The 12,455-nt window shown below is 46.4% G+C and overlaps 2 protein-coding genes across 2 annotated transcripts; both read left to right on the forward strand.

The window, feature by feature from the left end:
- Positions 1-3,841: 3,841 nt before the first annotated feature.
- On the forward strand, positions 3,842-5,190 carry LOC106551619 (testis-specific serine/threonine-protein kinase 1). The gene has a single exon (XM_014069760.2). The coding sequence runs from the start codon at positions 3,963-3,965 to the stop codon at positions 4,971-4,973; it is 1,011 nt and encodes a 336-aa protein (XP_013925235.2). The 5' UTR covers positions 3,842-3,962; the 3' UTR covers positions 4,974-5,190.
- A 4,970-nt stretch (positions 5,191-10,160) lies between these two features.
- On the forward strand, positions 10,161-11,321 carry LOC106549978 (testis-specific serine/threonine-protein kinase 2-like). The gene has a single exon (XM_087705699.1). The coding sequence runs from the start codon at positions 10,161-10,163 to the stop codon at positions 11,319-11,321; it is 1,161 nt and encodes a 386-aa protein (XP_087561825.1).
- Positions 11,322-12,455: the final 1,134 nt, after the last annotated feature.

The following is a 12,455-nucleotide window of genomic DNA, read 5'->3' on the forward strand; positions in this document are numbered from 1 at the left end:
GTGACCCTAGAGGTCTGTTAGTCCAACCTCCTACTCAAGCAGGAGACCCTATTTCAGACAAATGGCTGTCCAGTGACTTCTTAAAAGCCCCTCAGTGATTACAAGAGATCACCCTAGTATTGTGGCCTGCGAGCAGCCAGCAGAGCTGGCAGCAGATTCAGACAGTGAGGAGGTTGGGGAGGAACATGGGCCAGTCCTGGAGTCTGGGGAAGGCTCTGATGAGGGCTCTGTGTCGGAGGCAGAGCCGTATGCCAGTTATCGGCCTCCTTCAGAGTCAGACATCAGTGGGGCAGATGAACAGTTGGAGCATGTTCCCAGTATGCACATGTGCAGAGATACCAGACAAAAGGAAGAGCTAAAGAACAAGGGTCGACTTGGGAGTAAGGCCACAGGTGGATGATGAATGCCCCTCCCAGAGGAAATAAAAGAGGAACGAAAGGGGAGTGGAGTTTGCAGGAGACCATTAGTTCGCTTAATTGGTTCTTGACTCTCCAAGACTCCTGGCCAAGTTTTGCAGATATCAGCCTGGCAGCTCTCCAAGCCAGATAAGGTCTGTGACTGTAAATCCTCCCTGGAAAGACTTTGCTGGATGTGAATGAGCAGAATTCACAGTCAATTTATAAAAGGGGGTTTTGTCAGGACAAGGAGTTGCTTCGTACTCTTGGGAAGCCTCAGCCAGAACAGGTAGAAGCATTTCCACTTTCAAAGCAACCTTTAAAAAAATTCAGGCATAGTATGGAGAAACACCCAGGTCATTCTCTGGTAAGCCAACTGAGTCAGGATTCAAACGACAAATGTAGAAGTTGAGTCCTCTAATGAATGCAACGTTGCACAAGTTATGATTCTCCCCTCAACCTTGTTGCTACTGCTTTTTGGAGAACTCAAAAACCCCACGACAAATCACTCCAGTGGGTTGCTTGTCTGAGTTTATTACATCTCTCCCTTTTTTAACCCAAGGTCCCTTCCGAATAATTTTGCAAAACTTAATGGAGAAGAAATGTCACCTTTAACGGGAGAGATTTAGCATCTCCCTGCAGAGGCCTCAGCAAATATTCCTCATTATCTAGGACAGGTGGACGTTTCAAAGCTCTCCTCCCAGGAGCGGTCTTGAGATACTCCTGAGCTGGAATGGTTCGTTTCCTTAAAAAAGTATCCTTCCCCTCACAGGTTTGTTTATCAAAGCTTTGATGCACCATCAAGGAGATGGGCTGTGGCCTCATTGGTATGCAACTTTGGTTCCAACTGGGTGTATTCTCCTTGAAAAGGACCTTAAGGAAAGATAAACTATCAGGGATGAAACTGTGGCTGTACGGATTTTTGTTCCTGCGTTCTACATGAAATCCTTCACCTTACACTCATCCAGTGTAGCAGTCATTCTAAAGTTACAGCACTTGGGGGAAAAGTCTTATGACCAATTTTCAGACCCTTTTCAAGTCCGATGGCCAGTTTTCACACCTACGAATGCTGTGGCACCCCTGCAGTTGAAATTTGGGTTCTTGTCAATGGGCATGGATTTTGTTGTGGCCCGCCAGCGGATTTAGCAGCAGATTCGGACAGTGAGGAGGTTGGGGAGGGACATGGGGCAGTCCTGGAGTCTGGGGAAGGGTCTGATGAGGGCTCTGAGCCGAAGGCAGAGATGGGTCCAGGGACGTCTGACAGTTATCAGCTGCCTTCAGAGTTGGAGATCAGTAGGGCAGAAAAACAGCTGGAGCCTGTTCCCGATGTGCACATGCACAGAGCTGCCAGTAAAAGGGAGCAGCTAAGGAACGGGCCACTAGGGAATAAAGGCACAGGTGGATGGTGAATGGCCCCTCCCATAAGGAATAAAGAGGAATGAAAGGGGAGTGGAGTTTGCAGGAGACAATTAGTTCAATTCATTAGGGTGAAGATCTGTTCCTGACTTCTTGCCAAGTAACTGCTTCTACAGCATGGTGTTTGGAAGATATCAGCCTGGCAGGTCTCCAAGCCTGATAAGGTCTGTGGTTGTAAATTCACCCCTGAAAAACTGTTTGACGGGACTTTGCTGGATGTGAATGAGAGGAATTCACATGCGCTTAAGAAAAAGGGATTTTGTCGGGACAAGGAGTCTGCTTCGTGATTTTGGGAAGCCTAGGTCAGAACATTGTAGTCATAAGTCAATGAATTGTGTTTGTGACAAAAGTATTGATTCACAGCCCTGATGTGAAAAAAACAACCTATTGACCTCATAAAATATTGGCCCTTAAGTTCCTACCATAATTGACCTTATGATATATTCATACATTTCATTCATGCGGTATATAAATCCATAGTGGGTTTATAAAAGCTGGTTGAGCATATGAAGTCAGTACCACGGACAGAGCAAATTCTGGGTGATTTTACGGATTCTTTTGGATTCAAATTCTCTTCTTCGATTCAGCAAAATCCCCAGTGTAATTTGTAAGTGCAATTTATAAGGTTGTGAACATTTGCACAACCTCCATAAAAAGAACCTAAATGATAAAGACAAAAAAATTAAGTGAGCTCTGAAAGACTGAGGAACACCCCCACACACAAAACACAGAAACAAAATATAAACAGTCGTTAAGACTTTTTATAAAAAGTGAAAATGGGTAGATTTGGGAAGTGGTGGCTCAGTGGCTAAGACGCCGAGCTTGTCGATCAGAAACATCGGCGGTTCAAATCCCTCGCGCCGCGTAACGAATCGAGCTCCCATGACTTGTCCCAGCTTCTGCCAACCTAGCAGTTTGAAAGCACGCAAAAAATGCAAGTAGAAAAATAGGAACCACCTTTGGTGGGAAGGTAACAGCAACCTGTGCTCCTTCGGTGTTTATAGTCAGGCCGGCCACATGAAGACGGAGACGTCTTCGGACAGCGCTGGCTCTTCGGCTTTGAAACGGAGATGAGCACCGCCCCCTAGAGTTGGGAACCACTAGCACATATGCGTGAGGGGAACCTTTACCTTTTACCTTTACTAACCTCTTCTGAGCTCAGTTACATATTACCTCTTTTCTTTTAAAAAAGCTTTAAAATCTATTACATGTTGATAGCATCAAAATGGCCCAAAGGTGCTTTTTCAAGAGGCACCTGGTTTTTCCTTGAAGACGTTTCGCTTCTCATCCAAGAAGCTTCTTCAAAGACTTTTCTTCAAAGTCCAGTTGCCTCTTGAAAAAAGCAGCTTTGGCACAACCCGGACCTGGATGACTGAAAATCTCCATAGCATCCCTGGAGGCTTTCAAGAAGAGATTGGATTGCCATTTGTCAAAAATGGTGTAGAGTCTCTTGCTCGGGCCCCCCCCCGTTGGGCTAGATGACCTACAAGGTCCCTTCCAACTCTATGAATCTGAACTCCTTACATCACTCCCTCCAGCTCTTTGAACGCGATGCTTTCAACCAAGTATAGCTCCCAGCTCAATTTGGGTTCCAGTTTCTAAAAAATCTCAATTGAGGATGTATCTGTGCCATCCCTCCTTACATCTGCCAGCAACAACGGGAACACAGATGCTCCAGCCTTTTTCAGATCAAACCAATTTCATGCCCTAGCTTGATATCAACGTGCCCTAAAATATCTTTAAAAAAACACCAAAAGAAAACTAAGATTATATAATGGATGATGGGTAGTTTGGTCCTACCCAACTCCAGAGTTCTAAAACAAAAGTTCGGAGATGCAGAAGACAGCAAAAGAAGACCATGTCTATGGATACGTACTCTTGTCTCATCCACTTAGGAAATTCATCCCTTCTCCACTATCAAGTCACCATGCTATCCCGTTTGCTCCCAAGCTGACTATTGTATCTTCACTCAGGACCAAACATGGCTTGGCTTTGTGACATCACGGAAGGGTACTAAGAATTCTGCCGCCTTCCAACGTCAGGAGAGAAAGACCATTCTGAAACATATAGAAATCTAGACGGAAAGGTTGGCAGCTGAAGTAGGTAGGTGATGCCCTCTCCACTTGAAGCTCAGGGTGGCCTCAAGAGACGATGGATGACGGCGAGGTCCTTAAAAAGAGGGGCTACATTATGGGTATCAACCTCGGAGAAGGTTCCTACGCCAAAGTGAAGTCTGCTTATTCCGAACGGCTGAAGTGTAACGTGGCGGTCAAGATCATCGATAAGAAGAAGGCTCCCCGAGACTTCCTGGATAGGTTTCTCCCGCGGGAGATTGAGATGTTGGCCAGGGTGAAGCATTACGCCATCGTCAAGACTTACGAAATCTTTGAGACCTCCGAAGGGAAAGTCTACATCGTCACCGAACTCGGGGTCCAAGGGGACCTGCTGGAGTTCATCAAGAAGAAAGGGGCCATCCCCGAAGAGATTGCCCGCAAGATGTTCAACCAACTAGCCAGCGCCATGAAATATTGCCATGAGTTAGACATCGTCCACCGGGACTTGAAATGCGAGAACTTGCTCCTGGATAAAGAATACAACATCAAACTGACGGATTTTGGCTTCGCCAAGCGCCTGTCTCGAGACGATGACGGGCGGGTCATTCTTAGCAAAACCTTCTGCGGGTCGGCTGCCTACGCGGCCCCCGAAGTGCTCCAGGGCATCCCCTACCAGCCCAAGGTCTACGACATCTGGAGCATGGGCGTCGTGCTGTTCATCATGGTCTGCGGTTCCATGCCTTACGACGAGTCCAACATCAAGAAGATGCTCAAGCTGCAGAAGGAGCACCGGGTCCATTTCCCCCGGTCCAAAATCCTGTCGGTGGAATGCAAGGACCTCATCTACCACATGCTTCAGCCCGACGTGACTCGGCGGCTGTGCATCGACGAGGTTTTGATGCACATCTGGATGCAGGAGCCCAAAGCCGTGTCTGACTCCATGCTGACCAAACCGGGAGAGTGCTCACAGAGCCAGATCCGATCCCTCTTCGGAAAGGAAAGCATTTCGCAGCCGTCAGATAACGAGCAAGTGAAACAAGAGATACGGCACGAGGACCTGGAGAATCTCGACACTGTCTCTGAGCAAATGCAAAGGACTTCCCTCTGAAAGGAAGATGATGACGTCTCTCTCATCTTTCCCCCCCATCCCCCCAAAAATTGGTTTCCGATACTGCCAAACTCAATCATTTCTTTTTTTTTATGGGCTATGTTCTGGACGAAGGGGTGGATGGGGCAATAGGACTGTTTGAAGCCCTTTCAGGTTATTTTGGAAGATCCAGGATCTGTTAACATCTCCATATTTCTATATTTCCTATTGGTACAAAATCAGGAGGAGTCCCCCCCCCCTTGGTTAAATCTTTTCCATAGGAAAGATGATAGATAAGACCCATGGATTAAGAAGTGGGGTGGGTCATGTGAACGATCTGAAAGGTGGTCTCTCTCTCAAATTTGTAACAGGAGTTTTTATGCTACCATAAAATCTACTATATCACATCTAAGCGGCTGAAGACCCTGTCTGTTATAGAATCAGCAGCCAATGCTTTTTTGGGGTGGGGTGGGGGTTACCAATTTCATTTAGCAGCTTCTGTCAAAAACACACCAACAAAAGGTTTGAGGTGTGTAAATTGCCTGTGCGCGATTGTTTTTAAACATACATATAAAATGGTAAAACCTCCCTTGAGTCCAGCTTGGCTCCTGGAGGCTTCCTTTGGCTTTCATAGCAACCACATAGAAGTGTCATCATCTGGATTTTCTTTTTAATCTCTCAGTCTGGTTTCTGAAAAGGTTCTACTCGTTTTTTTACTCCATTATCAGACCATTATGCAATTCCTCCTCCTCCTCTTTCTCCTCTTCCTTCTCTTCTTAGTCCTTCCCTTCCTCATTATCTTCTCCATCTCTTCCTCCTTTTTCCTCTTTAGTCCTTCTCCTCCTTTCTCCATATCTTCTTAGTCCTCCTACTCCATCTTCTCCTTTTTCCTCCTCTTCCTCCCCGATTCTCCTCTTCCTCCTTTCTCATCTTCTCTTCCTCATTCTCTTCTCCTTCATCTCCTCCTCTTCCTGTTTCTCCTCTTCCTCCTCTTCCTTAGTCCTTCCCTTCCTCATTCTCTTCTCCATTTCCTCCTTCTCTTCCTCCTCCTTTCTCGTTAGTCCTTCTCCTTTATCTCTTCCTCCTCTTCCTTTCTCTTCTTAATCCTTCTCCTCCATCTCCTCCTCCTCTCCCTTCTTTTCCTTCCTCCTCATCAGTCACCAGGCTGTCTGCCTACTTCTTTGCTCATTATAGTAATTATATTTTTATCCTGCCTTTTTAATACATAAGTCAAGGTAGCAATTGACTTATCTAATACTCCCGGCTACTATTATATCACCGTCTCTCAGAATTCAACAGAAATTTGGGGAGCTACCCAGGCTAGTATAAATAGAATAAGGGAAAGCATCCAGGCTGAGGGATTTGGGGAATTGAAGCCCACATGTTTTTAAGCCGTCGTCCCAAAGCAACTGGACTTTCTTGTTTTTTTTCCCTTGAAGACATTTCCCCTCATCCAAGAAGTTGCTTCTTCAGTTCCGACTAAACGGGGAAGAATGGATGGATTTATATTCTTTGCAGTGATCTGGTCATTAGCGCTCCCTCTGAGAATCTTTTCATCCTCCACCATGCAATCAGAACTGAAGAAGCTTCTTGGATGAGAAGTGAAACATTTTCAGGGGGGAGGGGGAAATCAAGAAAGTCCAGTTGCCTTTTTTGAAAAAGCACCTTTGGGACAACCATGACCTGAGAACCTCAAAGAGTTTTAAAGGGGTCAGTTTGAGAAGCACTGGGTTACTCCTTCCTTCTCAACAGCATGTTACCAATAACCAACAGTGGCTTCACCACAGAACATTCAGACACTGTTCCTGGGGCTGAGCAAAGAGAAGATGAGGTTGGTGTCACTGCATGATTTTTGCAAGACTGAAAGGCAATTTATGAAGGCACAACACCACACAAAGGTGATGCAAGCCCTGAGAAATTTTAAGCCTATGCAATGTACCGTATTTTTCAGACTATAAGACGCACCATGATTTTGAAGAGGTAATTTTTTGGGAAAAAAGTTTTTGGACTCTGCAAGCCTCCCAAAATGCTCTGCATGCATTTTTTGCAAAAAAAAAAAAAAAGGGGGGGGGGCTCCATACAGAGCTTTGGAAGGCTTGTAGAGTGCTCCTGGAGCCTGGCCAAAAACAAGCAAAAAATGGCCCATTTTTTGCTCATTTCCGCCCTCCCAAGCCCCCAGGAGCACTTTGCAAGCCTCCCAAACCCTCTGCACGTCCATTTTTGCAAAGGGGTTTTGCTAGGACAGAAATGCTGTATTCAGTGTATAAGACGCACCCAGATTTTCACCCTTTTGGGGGGGGGGAAAGGTGCATCATACTCCAAAAAATACGGTAAGTGGAATTTATTTGAACTGCAGTATGAAAGTTCACACATATTGTGAGCTAATTTTTCTCCTCCAGTGTTATTCAGTATTTAAAAGAGAGAGCCCAGAACCATGAATGCTGAGGGCCATTGGAGGCTGACCCCTGATCTACTCCTCTTTTAAAATTCATCCAAATTTGTGGTCCCGCTGGCTCAGTGGCGAAGACGCTGAGTTTCTCAATCAGAAAGGTTGGCAGTTTGAATCCCTAGCGTCCGCGTAACCGAGTGAGCTCTTGTTACTCATCCCAGCTTCTGTCAACCTAGCAGTTTGAAAGCATATAAAAATGCAAGTAGAAAAAATAGGAACCACTTTTGGTGGGAAGGGAACAGCGTTCCGTGCGCCTTCGGCGTTGAGTCATGCCAGCCACACGACCACAGAGACATCCTCAGACAGCGCTAGCTCTTTGGCTTTGAAAAGGAGATGAGCACCACCCTCTAGAGTCGGGCACGACTAGCACATGTTTGAGGGGAACCTTTACTTTTACCTTAATATGATGTCAGTCCCAACAATGCACCTAAAAATTCCTTTTATGCTTTTATTTGTCTGGATTCATGGCTCTCGCAATCCGCCCCTCCCCACCCCCCAAAAACAGGCATAATTTGATTTATTTGCAATTTTAATGAAAGCAGAGACCCTTGGAAAAAAATAACCCTGTGTTTCTTTCACTGAACAGTAATCTTCACCTCAAAGAACTATAGTTGCTTAAAGATAAGTGATGAAATGGTTGATTCAAAGGTGTACTATAGGGTCCCCTTACTTCAGTAGGGGTTGAAGACCTCCAAGGTCCCTTCCACCTGTCATTCTGTTCTGCTGTTAATGTTTGTCACAAATTTGAGGACACTTATACAATCTGGTGTATTATTTCAGAATAATTTAACAATGGAGATTAGCGCTTATCTTGGACATATTTCACCAATTCTTCTCAGAATTTACCAGCAAGCCAAATTAAATCTTGAGAAAGTAATCCAGAGTTTGAGCAAATACGGGGAGGTAATTCTCCTCCCCATCATTATAAACCCAATCAAGAAAACAGCGAATGTAAGAAAGTCAATTTGCAGGAAATCAAGATATTTTCACAAGGGACATTGCAGTGTCGTTCTCTTCGGAGTATGCCAGAATTTAAAAGCAAGCAAAACAGCATGGATGAGCTCTTATTTAAAATCCCTATAAACATTTAAAGATAGCTTATCTCAATGAGGCCAAGCAAGAGTGCTCCTGCCCAGTGGTGGGATTCAAATTTTTTTACTGCCGGTTCTGTGAGAGTGGCTTGGTGGGCATGGTTTGGTGGGCATGGCAGGGGAAGGATACCGCAAAATCCACATTTCCTCCCAATCAGCTGAGACTCAGGAGGAAGATAATAAATGGGGGTGGGACCAGTCAGAGGTGGTATTTGCCGGTTCTCCGAACTACTCAAAATTTCCAGTACCGGTTCTTTAGAACTGGTCAGAACCTGCTGAATACCACCTCTGCTCTTGCCATTGGCTTGGAGGTTATATGGGTCCCAGCAATGGAGCCCAATTCACTCAGTATCTCTCTCCACTATCACAGAATAACAGTTGGAAGGGGCCTTTGAGGTCTTCTAATCCAGCCCCGAATTCAGGCAGGAAACCCTGTACCATTTCAGACAAGTGGTTGTCCAATCTCTTCTTTAGAACCTCCTCTGTTGGAGCAAGTCATGGAGGCAAGTTGTTCCGCTGATTAATTGTTCCCACTGTCAGGAAATTTCTTAGTTCTAGATTGCTTCTCTCCTTGATTAGTTTCCACCCATTGCTTCTTGTCCTGCCTTCAGGTGCTTTGGAGAATAGCTTGACTCCCTCTTCTTTGTGGCAGCCCCTGAGAGATTAGAATGCTGCTGTCATGTCACCCCTGGTCCATCTTTTCATGAAATATGCCCAATTCCTGCAACCGTTCTTCATATGTCTTAGCCTCCAGTCCCCTAATCATCTTTGTTGCTCTTCTCTGCGCTCTTTCTAGAGTCTCAACATCTCTTTTACATCGTGGCGACCAAAACTGGATAAATGTGGCCTTACCAAGGCATTACAAAGCGTTATCAACACTTCACATGATCTTGATTCTATCCTTCTGTTAATGCAGCCTAGAATTCTGTGTTTTTTTAGCAGCTGCAGGATACTTCTTACTCATATTTAAGCAATTGTTCACATCCCTCTTGGAGTTACTACTAATGGGCCAAGTACCACCTACACTATAACTTTGCATTTGGTTTTTCTTGCCTCAATGTATAAAACCTTAATTGTTGTCTACATTGAATTTCATTCTGTTAGATGGGGCCCAATGTTCAAGTTTGTCAAGATTCTTCTGGGTCTTGAGACTATCTTCTGGAGTATTGGCTATTCATGCCAGCTTGGAGTCATCTGATGAGTCCCCCTTCCAGGGGTGAAATCCAAGTTCTGACAGGTTCTGGAGAACCGGTAGTGGAGATTTTGAGTAGTTCAGAGAACCAGTAGTGGAGTAGTTGAGTAGTTTGGAGAACCGGCAAATGCCACCTCTGGCTGGCCCCAGAGTGGGGTGGGAATGGGGATTTTGCAATATCCTCCCCCTGTCACGCCTACCAAGCCACGCCACACCCACCAAGCCATGCCCACAAAACCGGTAGTAAAAAGAAATTGAATTTCACCACTGCCCCCTTCTGTCCCTTCACCCCAACGAGGCCGAGCAAGAATGCTCTCTTGCCATCGGCTTGGAGGTTACCCTGGTCCAAACAATGGAGATCCACTGGCCCAGTATTTCTCTCAGCTTTATGACGTCACATGGAAACAGCATCCTTTAAACAATGGCCAAGGTTCCATTCCAATCAGCCTCCAAGGCAGGAAACGGATCATTTCCTGATGATCACACGCCATGGAACGGACAATAAATGGCTGAACGCCTACGTCAACCATGTGACCAAACTTCTCATAACCACAGCCTACAGCATCATGGACGATGCTGCTATCCTTAAAAAGAGGGGCTACATCATGGGTGGGAATTTAGGGGAAGGGTCCTACGCCAAAGTGAAATCCGCCTACTCGGAACGGCTGAAGTTCGATGTAGCCATCAAAATCATCGACCGGAAGAAAGCACCTCCCGATTTCTTGGAGCGGTTCCTCCCACGGGAAATAGACATCTTGGCCAAAGTCAACCACCACTCCATCATCAAAACCTACGAGATCTTCGAGACCTCCAATGGCAAAGTCTACATCGTGATGGAGCTCGGCATCCAGGGCGACTTGCTGGAGTTCATCAAGCTGAAAGGGGAGATGCCCGAGGACATCGCGCGCAAGATGTTCCGTCAACTGTGTACCGCTATTAAGTACTGCCACGACAGCGACATCGTGCATCGGGATTTGAAATGCGAGAATCTTCTCCTAGACAAAGATTACCACATTAAACTTTCGGACTTCGGTTTTGCCAAACGCCTGCTCCGGGACGAAGACGGCAAAGTTATCTACAGCAAAACTTTCTGCGGTTCCGCCGCTTATGCCGCCCCGGAGGTTTTGCAGGGAATCCCTTACGAGCCCAAAATTTACGACATGTGGAGTCTGGGTGTTATCCTCTACATCATGGTCTGTGGCTCCATGCCTTACGACGATTCAAACATCCGGAAAATGTTACGGTTGCAAAAGGAGCATCGGGTTCATTTCCCCAAGTCCAAAAACCTGACCATTGAATGCAAAGATCTCATCTATCGCATGCTTCAGCCGGATGTAACCCGGCGCTTGCGCATTGAGGAGGTTTTAAGTCACATATGGATGCAGCCTGGCAAAATCAGAGCGGTGTCGGCCACGTCCGTGGGGAAGAACGGGGAGACCTCGCGGAGCACGGCCGAGCAAAAAACAGAGCACCGGTCCGAAAGGGAGAAGACCCTCAAAAGCGAATCCAAACAAACCATTGTGTCCAACGTAGCTCCTCGGCTGGAAGCGGTCGAAGAAGTGGAGGAGGTCATTGACGGAGACAAGCACGACGAAGAAGTGGTGAAGATTGCAGAAGCGTTCGAAACCAACCTTTGACGTCCTTCCTTCGACGGAGGGCAGCAAGAGCCTCCCGTAACAGGTAGCCCCGGGTAACCGACTGGCGAGAGCGGTCTGTGGAATAAAGATAAGAGCGAAAACGGAAGACGCAATCTGAAACTAAAGACCACGTGTCTTTCTGAACCAGCACCTTATTGTAGGCTGAAAGGCCCGTTTTATTAAATATTTTTTAAATGGATTAAAACACTGAGCTGTAGGATGACTCTCACCCAGACGTGCAGAAGGCAGGAAGAGGTGGCTCAACTCCCCGAAAGGGACAAAACTCTCCACAGCCAACTCGCCAGAGGACAATTCAATAATTCAATTCAATGTGGGTTTTTTTTTTTTAAAAAAAAATTAAAACGTATTTTAATTTTCGTCATTCCCATTTCGTTTTGTCCCTCCTTTGGCTTCCTTGCTTTCGTGATTCTATAGCACCATTTCTTCGATACTTAGGGTTGATTCTTGTCCCGCGGCGAGTTGGCCTGAGGAGAATGGGCCACGGTGTTATGGGTGCTCCCATCACTGGAGGTTTTGAAGAAGACAGACACCTGTCTGAAATGGTACAGGACGTGATGGCAGTGGCACACGGAAGGGAGAAAAACGGCCCTACAGGCAACCCGGAAGTCCGTTCCTGAACTTCATTTGTGCGTTGGGTCATTTTTCGCCCTCCGGGGGCTTTGGGTGGCTTCCCTGAAGCCTCCGGAGGGCAAAAAATGGCCCAACGCGTAAACAGGAAGTCGGAAAAAAGCAGTGGAGGGGGATGTCAGGGGAAGCCGCTTTTGCCCTCCCCAGGCTCCTAGAAAGCCTCTGGAGCCTGGGAAGGGTGAAAAACCGTGCCATCGTGCAACAAAAGCAGGCGGAGGGTGCATAGAACTATGGGTGTGGGCACACGCGTGCACAACCTCCACACACTCCCATCGCTTTTGGCACGCGATGGGGAGCAGGTTAGCCATCACTGTCCTAGGAGATCTTCTGTTCTGACCTCGGCTTCCCCAAAAGGCACGGGGCAGAGTCCTGGTCCCAACAAAACCTCTTTTATTAAACGACTGTGATTTTCTCTCATTCACATTCAGCCAAGGCCTGGCAAACAGTCTTTCAAAGGTGAATTTATGACCACAGACCTTATCTACC

Source organism: Thamnophis sirtalis, unplaced genomic scaffold, assembly GCF_051295495.1.
Source record: "Thamnophis sirtalis isolate CommonGarterSnake01/CBP01778 unplaced genomic scaffold, rThaSir2_p1.2 scaffold_2, whole genome shotgun sequence".
Lineage (NCBI taxonomy): Eukaryota > Metazoa > Chordata > Lepidosauria > Squamata > Natricidae > Thamnophis > Thamnophis sirtalis.

Bases quoted from the DNA above. Each gene is read 5' to 3' on its own strand.
- LOC106551619 (XM_014069760.2), top strand. From the start codon at position 3,963: ATGGATGACGGCGAGGTCCTTAAAAAGAGGGGCTACATTATGGGTATC.
- LOC106549978 (XM_087705699.1), top strand. From the start codon at position 10,161: ATGATCACACGCCATGGAACGGACAATAAATGGCTGAACGCCTACGTC.